Source organism: Diabrotica virgifera, chromosome 3 (genome assembly GCF_917563875.1).
Source record: "Diabrotica virgifera virgifera chromosome 3, PGI_DIABVI_V3a".
Taxonomy (NCBI): domain Eukaryota; kingdom Metazoa; phylum Arthropoda; class Insecta; order Coleoptera; family Chrysomelidae; genus Diabrotica; species Diabrotica virgifera.
The window spans coordinates 127975370-127994421 of record NC_065445.1 but is presented as its reverse complement, the minus strand read 5'-3'; the positions used below and the strand labels follow the sequence as shown (position 1 = coordinate 127994421).

General features: G+C 33.1%; 1 protein-coding gene across 3 annotated transcripts in view; it reads right to left on the bottom strand.

The window, feature by feature from the left end:
• The window catches only part of LOC126881305 (nose resistant to fluoxetine protein 6-like), a 156380-nt gene that overhangs the window by 61081 nt on the left and 76247 nt on the right, over positions 1-19052 (bottom strand). For all 3 annotated transcript variants that reach the window (XM_050645508.1, XM_050645507.1, XM_050645509.1), the window contains exon 5: positions 7067-7260. In XM_050645508.1, coding sequence (XP_050501465.1) covers positions 7067-7260 — 194 coding nt within the window. The remainder of the gene's footprint in view (positions 1-7066; positions 7261-19052) is intronic.

Genomic DNA, 19052 nt, shown 5'->3' with positions numbered 1-19052 from the left:
GCTTGTAAGTAAAAAAGTGACATTTTTTCTTTAGTATCGGTTTTCACGTAAATTTAAAATGTTAAATTTCATTAAGTACTATTAATAGTTTGTTTACTTTTACCAAATAAACGATTTTTCTTTTTAATATGACACAATTTCGTTTTATTTTTCTCTTTTTTATCATTAAGGTAAATATTAACTTGACTTTTTATTATAATAATCAGAACTTTTACGTAAAACAAAAGTGAAACTATAAGGAATTTTTTTTAAAGATTTTTTTCTAAATTAGTAGTTGCATTATTAACTTGCCTTCTTCGGTAGAAAGAAACTAACTTTACTTTAATCAAACTGTTAAATAACATTAATTATAGTATTTAATTCGGTTATTTTAGTTCAACATCCATTACAGAACTGTTCGAAAAACTTTAAACGGTCATACTGAAATATCTAGATTTTGGGATAATGTCACTTTTGTTTTCAAGGTGCGTTATGTCGGCAGGTGTAACCCAGGGCTCGCCTAATAGTCCAAGAGGCAGCGCTGAAAAATCTTTCTGAATTTACTAAAGCTAGTTTTCTCAGAGTTGATTACTGTGATTGTGAAGAGGAACATACTGCGGTCGGTCAAGCGAAATCTAGAACAGGGGTTCTACGGATAAATAAAAGTTATTATAGCTGGTTAGCTGTATGACGGGACAGAGCCGGTCGGTCGTCCCCAGCGAATGTAGAGGGTTATTCACTATATTTTGACTCCCCTGTAAACTGCTTTATTTCCAGAATTAGAAGAAAATGTAAAATACAAAAGTTATTCGATTTTTAAATTATGATATTACTGACCGATCTCTGAAATATTTTGTGTGGAATTGGTGATGAATAAGACCTTTCGAGTGTAGATGGCACAGCGTGTGAAAATCGGCATTCTATCGGCTATCTACAGTGCAAAAAATAGTGACAAAAATCGTCCTATAAGTAAGTTATAGAACATTTTACTTTAATCAAAACAAACGACATTTTATAAATTCCAGTTCTTTTGACAACAGATAAGAGAACAAGTCTTGATCAAATTAAAAGCGACGTCGCCGGTTTTCCAAAAAGTTTTAAAAAGCAAAGAAAGGAAATCAATCAATTAATAATAAACTAAATAAACAAAATTTCGAAGAAAAAAGAATTTTAATATATTTAAAATCATACTCAATTATTGCTTGAGAAGTTCTAGAGCCTCCGCCGGGTCGACTGGGGAACTAGAGCTTACCGCTTGCTATAATAGAGAGTAAAAATACATAAAACGAAATAAAAATGGTGAACAGCGATGACAACAAAATAGATCAGCTTTTAAAAATGATGCAATATTTAACAGATGAACCACAATAATTAACAACGGAGGTAAAAGGAATAAAAGAAGAACAACGAGAATATATAAATGACCTAAGAGAATTAAAAAAAGAAATAAATGAATTCAAACAAAGTAACCAACAACTAAAAAAAGAAAATGATGAAATGAAACAGGAACTACAGATAGTGAAAATGAAGGTAGAACAGTTTGAGAAGGAGAGAAAAGCTAACAATGTTATTGTCCAGGGTCTACGGATGGATGCAAATAACCCAAATGTAGTCAACGAGGTTATGGCATAAAATAGGGGACAAAACATGTCTTGTAAAACTAAAAAACAAAAATGAAAAAATAAAAATTATGAAGAATAAAAACAAACTAAAGAAATCAAAGCCGGAAATATACATCAATAACGATCTAACGCAAGAAGAGATGAAAATACAACAAGAAATACGGAAAATTGCAAAATTTCAAAAAGAAAACGGTAAGAACACTAGAGTAGGTTATCAAAAACTAAGTATTGACGGGACTATATGGAAATGGAACAAAGAGAAGAATGAACTGGAAAAGGCAAACAAAGACACGCCAAAAAACTGATAAAACAACATATATCGGATACAACACAAAAACAGATCTGAACAGATTAGATAAAATAAAACACACGAACAGAAAAAAATATAACAAAAAAACGAAAAAATGTGATCAAATAAAAATAAGTACGTGGAACATCAGAACAATGCTTGAACCAGGAAAAATGCAGGAGATCGTCTCAGAACTAGAAAGATACGAAATTGATATTGCAGTGATTCAAGAAATTAGATGGGCCGGTCAAGGAGAAATAAATAAAAAAAAACTACACACTACATTACTCGGGACATGAAAAACAAGGTCAATATGGAGTTGCTTTCATAATTATGAGAAAAATAAAAAATAACATTATGCAATTTAAACCAATAAATGAACGCATGGCTTACTTGACAATTAACGCCAAACCATTTAATATATCAATCATAAACGTATATGCCCCAACTGAAAATACTGCTGCGGAGGAAAAAGACAAATTGTATGAGGAACTCGAACGAGAAATAGAGAATTTACCTAGAGAAGACACAATACTGGTAATGGGAGATTTTAATGCCCAAATAGGTAAGGAAGACTACATTAACCAAGTAGCAGGTAAGCACACAATACACGAAAAAACTAATGACAATGGTCAACGATTATGTAACCTAGCAGCTAGTACCAATATGATTATCGTTAGTACAAAATTCGAACATCCTAAATAACCATAAAGTAACGTGGATTTCTCCAGACCAAAAAACATTGTCACAAATAGACCATATACTGATTACAAGAAGGAAGCAAACATCGGTAACAGACGTGAGAACCTACAGAGGTGCACATGCAGACACAGACCATTTTATGGTGACTGCAAAGGTAAGACAAAAAGTCAAAAGAACTCTAAAAAACACGACAACAAAAAATAAATGGCACGTAGAAAAACTGAATGCTCCAGACATAAGGATTAAGTATGCTGACGACATGAACAAAAAACTGAAGGAACAATCTAAACCTACAAAGGATATAAAAACAGATTGGAGAAATATAAAAAATGTATAAATGAAACAGCGAATGTACACATCGGGATAAAAAGAAACAAAAAAAGACAAGAATGGTATAACGAAGAATGCCATAAGATGCTAAAAAAGAAGGTAGAAATGAGACAAATGTGGATAAGAACAAATAGACAGGATTATAGGGAAGAATACAATAGAATAAGACATGAATGCAAGAAAAAAATAAGGAAAATTAGACGTGACTGGTTGGATGATAAGATAAGAGAAATAGAAACAGAAAGTAAGAACAGAAACACAAAAGAATTCTATAAGAAAATTAGTGAGAAGAACAAAACTTTTAAAGGAAAGATAAAAGGCATAAAAGATAAAAATGGAAAAGTATCAGAAAACGATGAAGAGTATAAAGAAATTTGGACTAACTACTTTAAGTTGAGGTAATTATTAATCGCAGCCGTAATGGTAAAGCCTCAGGATCAGAAGCCTGTATGAATATGGAGCTTATAAAATACGGTGGTGAAGAATTAAAAGATAAATTATACAATTTAATAAAAGACATATGGAACGAAGAAAAAATGCCGGAAGAATGGTACAAAGGACAAATTATCACGATTCATAAAAAAGGAGATCAACAGATGTGCAATAACTACAGAGGACTGACGCTATTAAACACATCATATAAAATCATGTCCGCCTTAATACAACGAAGACTGACCGAAGCTACCACGAATATCATAGGACACTATCAATGCGGATTTGTTAAGGGAAAGTCTACAACAGATGCCATACATACGATTAAACAAATTATGGAAAAAGCACATGGATATAAAATAGAAATTGAACTGCTTTTTATAGATTTTCAGCAAGCATTTGATACAATAAAAAGATCAAAATTAATGGTAGCTCTGAAAGAAATGGGAATACAAAATAAATTAAGAAGATTAATATAAATGACAATGAGTAGAACTGTAGTTAGAATAAAAACTCAAGTAGGCGACACAGAAGAATTTGTCATCAATAAAGGCGTGAGACAAGGAGATTCGTTATCAGCAACTCTGTTTAATCTTGCCCTAGAATACATCGTCAGGAAGATCAACAAAGGCACCCTCCGAACGAGAGAAGGACAAATAATAGCATACGCTGATGATATTGTTCTAATAACAAAAAATAGAAAAACAGTGGAACGAATGTTAAACGAATTGGTAACAGAAGGAAAAGTAATGGGAATAAAAATAAACCAATAAAAAACCAAAATAATGAGATTTGACAAAAACTTTGAAAAGAGAAAGGTTAGAGTGGGAGAATACACTTTTGAAGAAGTCGAAAAATTTAAATACTTAGGAATATTAATAACAAACAATGGAGAAAGAGAAACCGAAATCAAAGAAAGGATTATTACAGCAAATAAGAGCTTCCATGCAAATAAAAAATTACTTAAAAATAAGTTATTGAGTAAGAAATCAAAAATGAAAGTATACAAAACAATAATTCGACCGACGATGATGTATGCAGCAGAAACTCTTAGCATGACAAAAAAACAAGAGGAAAACCTTAGAATACAAGAAAGAAAAATACTAAGAGCAATACTAGGACCAATAAAAATAAGTGACAATGAATTTAGACAAAGAACGAACCTTGAGCTACTGGATGAAATTAAGGAAGATATAGTGTGTAAAATAAAACAGCAAAGAGCAAAATGGCTAGGACACATATGGAGATCCGGATCAACTACGACGATATTCTCAATATTGGAATGGACACCAGCTGGCAAGAGAAGACGTGGAAGACCAAGATCTACATGGTTACAAGAAGTAGTAAGTGATCTCAACAAGGCGGGCATACGACATTGGAAAGAAAAAACCAGAGACAGGAAAGAGTGGAGAAAAATAACCGAGAAAATTAAATAACGAACATGAGGACTAATCTACCTCAAACCATAGATCTAGAGAGCGTAAGCGGCGTAACCCCTAAAGGGGTGTTTAGCCACTATATATATATATATATATATATATATATATATATATATATATATATATATATATATATATATATATATATATATATATATATATATATATATATATATATAGCTGGTTAGCTGTATGACGGGACAGAGCCGGTCGGTCGTCCCCAGCGAATGTACAGGGTTATTCACTATATTTTGACTCCCCTGTAAACTGCTTTATTTCCAGAATTAGAAGAAAATGTAAAACACAAAAATCCACTAGGAAGAATTTCCTGTAGCTGGCTGTATACCATTAATTACAAGTAAAATTTAATAAAAAATTTTGGTCTTGGTAAAAGGTATATTATTTTAAAAAAAGCCCTATAGGGCTACAAACATCGAACAGAACGTTTTCGCTCTAAAAAGAGCATCATCAGTTTTGCCTAATAAGTATAACCATATTAATTATCAAAATGTTGAACTTAAAGTGATGACCACGGTAGAATCAAAGTTTGGTTATACTTACAAGAACATGGTGAGCCAACCAAAAAATACGAAGGTCAAAGCCTTTCAAAAATGGACTAAAAGTCACATCAAAATGCTAACATAGCAAATTCCAAAGGATGGATATAATCCCTAAGGATATGGCCCTAGGATAACATATGACTCCCACACGTTGTAAGTGGGTCAAAGGTAACAAATTAGGTCATTATGTTACAAGAGCTGACAGGCAACTAAGATGTGAGATATCAAAAGCGAATCTGTCTGATGTCAAGACAACAATTGTCAATGGAACTTGAAGTATCATGAAAAATTGGTTACACAGCTACTAAATTTATAGTTGTTTATAGTACAAGCAATGATAACAGCTAACATCAGTGTGTTGGAATTATAAAAATAAAGAGTTAGTGAGAATAGATTATCTAGATGTAAAATAGAAGGGGGGAATTTGAGTACCCACAATCATCAATGAAGTGTACGTAAATTGATGAAGAAAGGTAGGCAAAACAACATACAGATAATGTAATGTATGGTTTATGTTTTGAAATTAGATAATTTATATTTGTGAACCAACACAAATGATGGCTGAGAGACTGGCTGAAAAACTAGAGACAAAATAGGGGTCGTGATATCAAATGCTGAAAAAGTTGTAAATGCAAAATATTATTTATAAATTAATAAAATATAGATGGGTTCATCAACACAAATTTACAAGACTGAAAAGGTTGTATTACAAGCTTAGTCCAAATTTCTTTATTATGTCCTTTTATGTTAAATAACATCTAGGGCAAAGAAAAATTAATAACTTGGATAAAAGTGTCTAAGCTACAACTAAAGTGGGGTCAGATGAAGATAAGTGTTGAGTAAGATTATTGAGTATATGAGAAAATTAAAAATTGTGTTTATTTGAGATAGATGAGTTTGTGGTATATAAAGTAAATTTGACATCACTATTGAGACTAATGAACATTATTGAGAGACTGGGGACTCCAGAGACCAGGCAACCAAACAAACCAAATGATGAATGAAAGGTTGGCTGAATGGAATAACTACTAGATGTGTGAAACTTGAAAGATATATTGTACAGTATTATTGGTTGATTTAGTTTAGAATGAAATAGTTATGATTGGACACTAAACGAAAAACGGTTTGAAAAGATGATGTGGAGAGAATGGGATATATATTGAATAGATATAGTTGTGTACAAGTTGTGACAAATGGATGTTGCGGATATAGTTGAAATTGCTTTGTTTGGGAGAAGAAAAATTTTTTGAAGAAAGGATTAGAAGATTATCGAAAATTGAGTGAACATGTGGATGTGTGTGAATAAGAAGAGAAAAGAAAGAAATAGAACAATATTGGTAGATGCGAATAATTAGGAGAAATAAAGTAATATAAGAAACAGATTTATAATGTAATTTATGAGAAAAGTTGACGATGTAACGGTTGAAAGTCACGATTGAAAGACACATGGCGATTAACACAATTTGGACTTCTCTGTTACACAAAAGTTATTCGATTTTTAAATTATGATATTACTGACCGATCTCTGAAATATTCTGTGTGGAATTGGTGATCAATAAGACCCTTCGAGTGTAGATGGCACAGCGTGTAAAAATCGGCATTGTGACAACTTATCTCTATGACAACTAGCCCCGGTCTCCCCTACTTGTTTCCAATAAATACATATATAGGTATATTATTAAATCTAATATTTTATTAAATTACGAAACTTACGTTAACGACATCTTTGGAATTAAATACTGGTCCCGTTGTATAAACAGAATAAGTATGGAGCATTACGATCCAGATCATACTAATCACTCTGATCCCATCTAGGCAACTCAAAGGCGATACACGTTTTGAAACTTGAAAAAGTTTTTTTCCATTTGTGTATACGGAAAATGCTGTATAAGCCGATTGTTGATATTCTAAAAAAATAAATAATATATTTTAAACAATATTCGTATTAATTAATATTATGCTTAAGAGGAAAGAGTAGCGATCAACAGGTAGCAAAAACGCGTTCCAAGATTGCGGCTGTAATTTTTTTTGAGAATGAATGAATATTTTTTAGAGATATTTGACACACGTATTCGTAATATAATAAAGAATGGCGGTACAGAGCACAATTTGAAAAATATATTAATATGTGGAAAGTACTCTGTAATTAAATACAGTATTAAAAAAACGAGCCTGTAGCGCCAGTAAGAAGAACAAAAAAATACACGTTCTTCAAATAAACTTTTTTATCCGATGCCTAGATTTTGTGTCATTCTGGAACTACTAATGAAATAAAAAATTTTAGTAGTTCCAAAATGACACAAAATCTAGGCATCGGATGAAAAAGTTTATTTGAAGAATGTGTATTTTTTTGTTCTTAATGGCGGTACAGGCTCGTTTTTTTAATATTGTATTTAATTACAGAGTAATTTCCACATATTAATATATTTTTCAAATTGGGGTCTGTACTGCCATTCTTTATTATATTACGAATACGTATGCCAAATATCTCGAAAAAATATTAAAAATTATAGCCGCAATCTTGGAACGCGTTTTTGCTACCTGTTGGTCGCTACTGATGGGTACGTATTTTCGGCTGCAATGCTATTAAAATGGGGATTCATTTTTTTCGAATCCTTAGAAAACTAATAAGTATTTTTGAAAAATTTAAACGCAGAATGAAAGACTACGTTATTGGCGAGGGCCGAAAGTCCCTAAGAACTTCTATAATGTTTATTTTAATAAGTTACAGCGGCGAAAAGCTAAGAGAAAATTTAGTGTGATATTTAATTTAAAATATCTCATTCAAAATAAACTTTTTATTTATTCTAAGGGAGTTTTGGCCCTCGGTAATAATATAGTCTTTCATTCTGCGTTTAAATTTTTCAAAAATATGTATTGGTTTTTTCAGGATTCGAAAAAAATGAACACAATGTCCGTGGTAATATTTTAAAAACTATCTTTGTCATCGCACTCAGCCGAATAGAATATTGTCAGCAAACTGTCAGTCAGTCAGTGACAATCAGTGACAATTTTAAATACTTGACACGGCATCGGGAATATTTTGAGTTGTTGATTAAATAATATTGATATACTTATAGTCGGAGAGATAGAAGCGGAATTTGAGCGTGATAAGTAATATGGAAAAACTATACGGGGATATGTTGAATTAGTTGTGTACATGACTTTCACCAACGGCCGGAAACCAGAGTGGGGGCCAAGGGTAGTTATAAGGGGTCAAAGTCGCGGTTTTTATTATTTTTTTGTGACGCTCATGATCGAGATAGTGCACCAAAATTTGGGAATAAGTAGGTCATGACGTAACTAAGTAAAATCTCTAGGGGCGGAACGCTGCGTGGCCGACAAAGGGGTGGGGGTAGGGGTGAATATAAAAAATATAAAGGGTTTTTTTGCGACGTTCGTGATTTAGATAGTGGACTAAAATTTGGGAATAAGTAGACCATGACATTACTAAGTAAAATCCCCAGAGCCGGAATCCAAAGTGGGGGACGAGGGTAGTTATAATGGATCAAAATCGCCGTTTTTATTATTATCTTTTGTGACGCTCATGATCGAGATAGTGCACCAAAATTTGGGAATAAGTAGGTCATGACGTAACTAACTAAAATCTCCAGGGGTGGCACGCTGCGTGGCCGACAAAGGGGTGAGGCAGGGGTGAATACAAAAAATATAAGGGGTTTTTTTGCAACGTTCGTGATTGAGAGAGTGCACCAAAATTTGGGAATAAGTAGACCATGACATAACTAAGTAAAATCCTCAGAGCCGGAAACCCGATGTGGAGGACGAGGGTAGTTATAAGGGGTCAAATTCGCCGTTTTTATTATTTTTTTTGTGACGCTCATGATCGACATAGTGCACCAAAATTTGGGAATAAATAGGTCATGCGGTAACTAAGTATAATCTTCAGGAGTGGAACGTTGCGTGGCTGATAGAGGGGTGGGGGTCGGTGTGAATATAAAAAATATAAGGGGTTTTTTGCGACGTGCTAGATTGAGATAGTGCACCAAAATTTGGGAATAAGTAGACCATGACTTAGCTAAGTAAAATTCCCAGAGCCGGAAACCAGAGTTTAGGATGAGGATAGTTTTAAGGGGTCAAAGTCGCAGTGTGTATTATTTTTTTTGTGACCTGGCACAACTGTCCCCCACGCAGCGTTCCGCCCCTGGAGGTTTTACTTAGTAATGTCATGATCTACTTATTCCCAAATTTTGGTGCACTATCTCGATCACGAACGGCAAAAAAACCCATATATTTTATACTCACCCCTGCCTACCACCCCTTTGTACTCCAAGTAGCGTTCCGCCCCTGGAGATTTTACTTAGTTACGTCATGAGCTACTTACTCCCAAATTTTGGTGCACTATTTTTATCATGAGCGCCACAAAAAAAAATAATAAAAACCGCGAATTTTACCCCTTTTAACTACCCTCGTCCGCCACTTTGGTATCCGCCTCTGGGGATATTATTTATTTATGACATGGTCTACTTATTCCCAAATTTTGGTGCACTATCTTAGTCACGAACGTCGCAAAAACCCCTTACATTTTTTTATATTCACCCCTGCCCCACTCCTTTGTCGGACACGCAGCGTTCCACTCCTGGAGATTTTACTTAGTTACGTCATGACCTACTTATTCCCAAATTTTGGTGCACTATCTCGATCATGAGCGTCACACAAAAAAATAATAAAAAACGGGATTTTGACCCCTTATAATTACCTCCTATATTACTCCGTAGAGTAACTAGGTGAATTTTTTCGTTGGAACTTTACCAGCTGCAGACGGGGGATGTGAATTGCATAGTGTAGAATTCCTTCCCTCTCGTCTTCACTGCAGCATCCATTTGACTTGCAAATTGTAGAAGTCTTGGAGGTGTCACCAGGAAAGTGTACCAATAAGTTTTCAATTTAAAAATCTTTTAGTAATATTTTTAATATTTTCAATATTAATAATTTACTATTAGGATTGAAAACTACTTCGTCTTTCAATGCCAGATGGCGCTAGCCACCTACTATCATCACTTCGGTTGCAATGGGTGGGAAAAGCTCTCGATGCGAGTCAGTTAAAATATGGAGAACAGTGCCTACGTTGTTTCCGATGAGGCTCCAATAAGAGCCGAAAATCGCGATTCAAGGGACTGGACTGCACTCCGTATTCTAATTGAAAAGTAAGATTGTTTTGCCTTCGCATTGCAACTGAATGAAAATGGTATACATTTTTATTAGATATAAATAAATATACTCCAAGAGAAGTAGAAAATAAGGAAACTCAGTGTAAGCTAATGTAAGAAAAAGTAACAAAAATGTGTCAAAAATATAGGTGGCTTCTACGTTGAGAAGCCGAAGTAAGAAAATACTATTTTGCAGTAGTATTATGTAGGGGGAAAATGATAAGATGCAGAAATAGATGGATTGATAATAGTATGGAGAGACAGAGACATACTGAATGGAGTTGGCTAGCAAGAGATGCAAGATAACGACACCTTGGCACTCAAGGATGGATACGGCCAATTTGCATGCTTGTCGAAGACGGTAGCTCAAAGTAGATAGTGATGATGAGTAGAAATTGAAATAATAAGAAGAATAGCTGCTCAGAAATAGATGAAATAAATATAATAATATAGTAAAAATAGAAGAATATAGGAGATAAATAAAATAGACTAAGTTGCGGGAGCCAAAGGATGGAATTGACCAATCTCCCAGGTATCTTACACTGCTGTCATATATAAATTTGTCCTTTTTTTGGAATAGGTTTTAATAAAATAATAACGCTTAATAGAATATTTTTCAGGCAAACGAATACCTTTTTATTACAGTTTCCTAAAAATTTTAAAATTCTCTGCAATTTGACCCAATTTGACTTTTCCCCGAAACATCTGCAGGTCATAAAGTACTTTTTCATGAGTCTAAATAGTACTTTACTCGTTACTAGTAAATAGGAGTCTAATAAATAGTGTTTTTCCGATTATAGCGCCCTCTATCCGTAATTCGAAAAAATGTCTCGAATAAAAGTTACTTATTTTTAAGTAAGGAATCCAAATCTGCAATAAAAAATGGGGCCTTCTATTTAAGATTTTAAAATTATACCCCATCCCACCTCTAAGGGATGGAGCGGAAAGTCGTGTTTTAGGTTATTCGATAGGTTCTTAAAAAATATAAAAGATGTATTTTTTGGTTTTTTAATTGGAAATGTATTTCTCGAGAAAATATACCGTTTCTATAATTTACCTCTAGTCCAAGTAATGAAGCTTAAAATAGGACAAAACCTAGCAATTTTTACAGAATGGATCGATTTGCTTGAAAATTTGAGAATAAGTAGTGGATAGTCCAAGGATCAAAATCTATATAAGGCTCAAAGGCGCTTTTACCATGGGGGTGGTTGCCACCCCATCTCGGGGTGGAATTTTTTTATTTTATTTTGACTGTAAAAGTTGGTAAAAACATTCATTCTAAGCAAAAAACGTTTCATACATTTTTTTGATAAAATTAATAGTTTTCGATTTATTCGCTATCAAAATTGTTAGTTTTATATCGAAAAAATCAATGATTTTAATCAGTTTTCTGCTAATAACGCTAAAAGTTTTCGTTTTATCAAAACAACTTTGCTTAACAAAAATTTAACTTTTCAAAAAATAAACTAAACCGTTTTTTTATTTTCTTTAAGACCGATAGTAATCGAGCTATACTTTATTATATGTTAGCCCTTCTTCGTCAAATGCTAAATATTGTAGTTTCAAAGGCAAAAGACGGGAAAACTATGCATTTTTTGAGGATAACTTGTTCAAACTAATTTAAAGTATTTAAAAATATCTATCTCCTGAAATAAAAAATAATCTCTAGCTCAAAAATTAAGTGACTTATAATAAAAAGAATGTCAGTCGCTATTTTTTTCAGAGAAAAAATGATCGTAAACATCCCCCTACTCGCCACCTTAATTAAAATTAGTCATTGACCTTATTTGGTCTTCTTTATTTATGTATTATTAATAGGTTCTAGAAGATTGACTGGCTTAGAATGTTTAGTTTAAAAAAAATGAAGTTAAAAGCGAATAGGTAACGAATTTTTGTAGTTTGGCAAAAAATGCCCATTTCTTCAGAATAGAAAGATTAGCATCAAAGGTACGAAAAAATATTTTAATATAAAATTGTAGCTTATTTAATTCCCAAGAACTTGGTTTGCAAAAATGTTTTCTACGGCAGAAATGGAGTGAGCTATTGATAATTAAAATTTGTAATAACATGCCAAAACCACCTTTACCAACACATTTATAGTCACCTCTTTTTGCGACTGACGACTTTAAAAGGATTTAATATTAACAGTCTTATAGATCTTGTAAAAACCTACAAAATTCTGTTCTACCAAACTCTCTAGGATAAAAAATGAAAAAGTTACGGTTAAAAAATCAATTTATTTTTTTGAAAAAAAAGGAGAACTCCATTTGGAAGAATGATAATCTAAGTTAGCAGTGTTTTTAGTCATTGGCCTTATTCATTCTTCTTTATTTTTGTAGTATTAATAGATTTCAGAAGCTTGACTGGCTTAGAATGATTAGTTTTTAGAAAACTGGAGTTAAAAGCGAATAAGGAATTTTTGTAGTTTGGTAAAAATGCCATTTTCTTCAGAATAGAAAGATTAGCATCAGAGATACGAAAAAATGTTAAAATATGAAATTGTAGGTTATTTAATTTCCAAGAACTTGGTTTGAAAAATTTTTTTCTACGGCAAAAATTTAGTGAATCGTAAATGAGTATAATTTCGAAAAACATTGATTTTGTCGATATAAAACTAACACTTTGGATAGCAAATAAATCGAAAACTATTAATTTTATCAAAAAAATATATAGAACATTTTTTGCTTAAAATGAATATTTTTATCAACTTTTGAGGCCAAAATATAACAAAAAGTTTCCACCCCCGAGATGGGGTGGCAACCACCCCCATGGTAAAAGCGCTTTTCGGCATCATATAGATTTTGATTCTTGGACTATCCACTGCTTATTCTCAAATTTTCAAACAAATCGATCCATTCTGTAAAAATTGCGAGGTGACAAGCTTCGGTTCCTGGACTACTATGGAATCACGAAAAAATCGTTTTTTTTTTTTTCACAAAGCACCTAGTAGAACTGTAGTGGGATATCGGCCAGTAATAAGATCAAGAAAGAGGTGGATAGACGAAGTGAGAAACGATACTAAAGAGATATTGAGAGTTGATAACTGGAGGAGAGAACCCAGGGACAAAAATTCTTTAAGGAGGATGCTGGGGGAAGCCAGGGCCCGACTGGAGCTGTAGCGCTATAATAGGAGGGAGATGTATATGTATACACCGTTCTTAGGCGTCAACGCCCTTCGGTAGGGATCTATGGAGGAGTATCACCAAGCCGGAAGCCCTTATCCCTTCCCGTACCGCTCCTCCATAGGTCGATCAGACGCCAGTTTATTCCAGACCAAGCCGTAGACTCTATTGAGTTTTATACTACGGCGTTGGCCTTTTATAAATTTCATGACCTAGCTGAGCTCGAACCAGCGACCGCAAATCGCAAATCCACTAAACTTGTCGATCGACTGAGCCCCAGCTAACTGGACCGTCAAGACCGACGGGAGATGTATATTCACGGACATAAACTAACCTATTGGACAAATTGTTGTTCATCGTTTTTTTTTATATTTTTTGGTAAGTGCATAATATTACAAAAACTTGCGAAATAATTTAAAGACCATAATGTATGCAAACGCAAAAACTATTTATCTTAACATTAGGCGCCCTTGAAAATTCCTAAAAATGACTATAGAATGCCATTTATAGGTTATTGGCTCGATCTACTAATACACCATTAAAAATATTTCCATTAAAATACTACAGAATCCGGTTGGCTATTCATCAATTTTTCACTATCGTAAACAACTTCTGGTATTTCACTGTCTAGGAATTGCAAATCACACACTTACCTAGTTTTAATATGCGAAAATGATATTTTATATCTATTATGCGTATTAATTTAAAGTCTTCTGTAGAGCAATGAACTAGTCAAGTACGTTTGGGATTTAAATTGACCGAAGATTTAAATTTTAAATTTTTTCTTGTATTTGACAGCAACTAAAAACATTTCTCCTAGTATGTGTTCAGACAAATCTTCGAAACACGTTTGTTCCTATTATTTATTTATTTATTTATTTAAGAAACAAACAGGCAAAGCCTAATTACATGTTTCTATACATTATTACAACGATTATATTGAAATCAAATAACAAAAAAAAAAAGAAAAAACGTAAAGAACTTAAATATCATATATATTATAAGGTGTAAACGTATACATATAAAAACAAAACAAAAAAAAAACGTTTAATAATAAAAAAAAAGAAAAAAAAAGTGCATTTATATCAAGAACAGAAATAACCTGCGTATACCTATTCGTGCATAGGGAGCTCACCAAGACAGCAAGTATTTACCCACATATTTGGTTGGTTTTTGATGTTTTGTTTTTGAAAGTATATATAGATGTTAACACAAACTTAAAATAAAATATTCAACATAAGCATGTGATAATATTAAGAGTGAGGTACTAATGCGACAACATTTAATCATTAGTGTATATCCCTTTGATTTCACGCTTAAATTTTGGTATATTTGTGTCAAATATAGTTACAGAAAAAAAGAAATCATTGTGTATATGACATAGTCGAGTTATCATTCTATCATCATTTACCAAAAAGTCTGTTGACGAGGGCGTATACTACGTGGTTTTACATAAAGGTTTATTTGAGACATAAGATAGGAGCTATCGATTAAAAAATTCAATATTTTAAAAAGAAACGTAATGGCAAAAACTGGCAAAAATGGCAAAAAATATATGAAATAATAAGACGCAACAGTTTTAGTATCGAACAATTTCAATCCACGATAACTAGAGAGCAAAAATGTTCTCCAAGGGCAACTTAGATCAATATATCACTCACTAAATATATATACACAACCAAACTTATATGGAATCACCATGTATTTCAGGCCAATATTTATTAATATATATATATATATATATATATATATATATATATATATATATATATATATATATATATATATTGTACAAATATATATATATATATATATATATATATATATATATATATATATTTATAAGTATACCATTTTTATTCAGTTGCAATGCGAAAGCAAAACTGTCATATTTTTCACTTAGTACAGAGAGCGCAAACCAGCACTCTAAATCGACGATTTTCACCTCTTGTTGGAAGCATCATCAGAGAGGCGTACTGCAACTGATGTTATGAAGTAGGTGCCTAGCGACATCTGCTAAATGACAGTCAAAGTTTTTCAACCTAATAAAAATATTGATATTTTATTGAAAATATAAAGATATTTTATTGAAAAACTTATTGGACCATTTTCCTGGTGACACCTCCATTGCTTCTAAAAATTACAAGCCAGATGGATGCTGCAGTGAAGACAAGAGGGAATTCTAAAAGTTGCAATTCACAACCCCGTGTACGGCTTGGTAAATTCCAACGGAACATCTAGTTACTCTATAGAAGTAATACTAATAGAAAAGTAAAAATATATGTATACCATTTTTATTCAGTTGCAATGCGAAGGCAAAACTGTCTAATTTTTTAACTTAGTACAGAGCTCTTAGGTTTGCGCTCTCTGTATTAAGTGAAAAATAAGACAGTTTTACCTTCGCATTGCAACTGAATAAAAATGGTATACATTTTTTAATTTTTCTATTAGTATTGAGTAAGTGTCCATTTTCCGTTGGAACTTACCAAGCTGTAGACGGGGTTGTGAACAGTAACTTTTAGAATTCTCTTTTCTCTTCACTGCAGCATCCATCTGGCTTGCAATTTTTAGAAGCCATTGAGGCGTCACCAGGAAAATGGCCCAATAAGTTTTTTAACTAAATATCTTTAAAAGTATTTTTAAATATTTTAAGAAGTAGAAAAACTTTGACTTTCAATATTTATTTCTTTTGAAAAACTATTGTTGCGAGGAATAAAGGTTTTTATTGAAAATAAAAAAAGCCATGAAACAATCTGATAATACAGCTCTGTACGTTAGGGATTATTTACTCAAGTGGTAAATTAATCGAAGTTAACTAAACTAATAGTTTTACGTTCAAAAACGAAAATATCCCCTATGTATGTTTTGTTAGCGGACATACAAAGGAGAAATTTTATTGGCCTTGTGCAGCAAGGAATGTCTCAGAGGAACATAGCTTCAACGGTAAGCGTAACAGAGGGTGTTGTGTCAAAAACTTATGTTAGGTATCAGGAATTAGGAAAGCTTGCAAATAGACATAGACAAAATCGCCAAAAAGCAACAACGGCTCGCCACGATCGTTTCGTTGCCCAAGCAGCTAGAAGAAACCCAACAATTTCTTATCTACAACTCCAAAAGCAGCTTTTGGAAGCTGCAGTTTTAATTGTTTCAATAAAAACGATAAAAAATAGTTAGTCTTTATAGGACTATACAGCAGGTGACAGTCACGGGTTACCCAGTTATCAAGGAAGCAAAATTATGGTCGTCTAAATTGGTCTCTTTAACAACAAAACTGAAACATTGGAAATTGAAAAAAATTGCTATTTTCAGACGAACCCAGAATTTTTGTAAAATCAGATGACCGATGAATTCGCGAGGGTGAGGAAGATCAGAAAAAAACGAAAACTACCAGATCTGTTCACAAATATGATGTAGGAAGTATCATGTTCTGGGGAGGCATAATTATCGATACAAAAACTCATTTCATTTTTATCCAACCACCTTTATCAACTCGCAGGTTTTGTTAATTTGGTTCTAGAACCTATACTTAGGTTCGAGATAGTAAAAATGGCAGAAAATTTAATTTGTATGCATGATAATGCATCTTAATACATCCGCAGAGTGATTACAGATGTTCTTGAAGCAGAACATATCACTGTTCTGAAGTGGCCTGCTTGCTCACCCAACGTTAACCCTACATAGCAATTGTGGGATATGCTTAAAAGAAAAATTACAGCTCGCTGGGATTATCCACAAAATACTGGATGGCCAGTACAAGCTGCTCTTGAACAATGGAAATACCTACCACAACAAAATATTGCCAATCTGATTAGGAGCATTTTCACGCAAATTGAAGCTTGCATGAGGTTTAAGGGTGGTTTATACTGACTTCTAAAAAACATAAATAAATAAAAACAATTTAAACATTATTCGTTTTGCATTGAAACTTTTCATGCTATTGACTTTAAAACAAGTAGTTTCAATTTGTTATTTCCAGACTTATTGTTTGCTTTAATTTGTATGTATTGGGGACCAAATTGCTTTAAAACAAATATTGTTTGACTTGATATGTTGGTTTTTTTAAATCGCTTGAAATAATAGGAAATATCTGATGATTCCATATAAGTTTGGTTATGTGTACCAAAAAAAAAACCACACATAAAAATGCAATATTTAACTCATACACGGAAACAATTTCAAATACCCCAACTGTTCACCGACGCGTTCGAAACCAAATTAAATATTGTATCAGCCTACATACATAATCTAGTTTATAGCATATTTACATATCAACCCTTAGATCATTTAAAACAGCATTTCACTGATACCCATTATATCGATTTTCAGAGTCTCCATTTCATGGATAGCAACATGGATTTTGCCTGCGTCGTACGTTTTATATGGTCTTGACATTCCAGGAGCATCTAAATATCTATCTAATCAGCCTTAAACGCCTATTCCTGGGCATAGGCCTCCCCTGGTAATCTCCATTGGTCTTTATTCTGGGCGATTTGCATCCAGTCCTTTCCTGTTCCTGTCCTGTGTTCTCTTAAGGTTGTCAGTCCATCCAATCTGTGGTCTTCCTCTTTTTATTTCTTGTTCCCATGATCGCCAATGTAGAATACGCTTATTCCGTCTTTCTTCTTCCAGAGTGTGGCCAGCGAAGTTCCACTTTTAAGTTTTGCAACCTGTCTAGAAACAACCTTCACTTTTGCTTTTCCTCTGATCCATGAATTTATTTTCCTGTCTTTAAGACCAATACCCAGCATCTCTCTTTCCATTACTCTTTGTGTTCTGGATATTCTGTCGATGTTCTCCTTTATGAAAGTCCATGTTTGTGAGCCATATGTGCTGGGCCACCGAGAGGGATGAACGGGCCCCGGTAAGGAGTGAAGAGCGGCACCGGCAAAAAGTGAAGAGCCAAAAAAATTGTTTTTATTCTTTACAGAATTAAAATTATCAATAATAAACAATAAGAAACATTTCAAATCTACATTTTATTAAATTCTGATTTTTATAATAGTGAAAATTTTTATAATACAGGTGCTTTCCGAGTTTTTTTATTGGCAAAGATGTCTATAATTTTGGAAAAATCGAATGATTTTACCAAATTATCCTCAATACACAAAGTTGCTAGGCCAATTAAGGGATCCTGTTTCATTGTAGATCTCATAGCATGTTTTATGCGAGAAAGAAAACTAAAGGATCTGTTCTTTTCAACCACTGTCACCGGTAATGCGTAATACCTATTTGTATAACAAGGGAGGAAAGCGCTACTTTTCCTCCCGAGAATGAAGTTTACTGCCCTCCGCTAAACATTCAAGGGAGGAAAAGGCACTTTACTCCCATGTTATACATATGGGTTTTCCACCTTCCTCAAATTAATAACAAGTCATTTTTCATTTTTTCTTATTTTATTTATGTAACTAA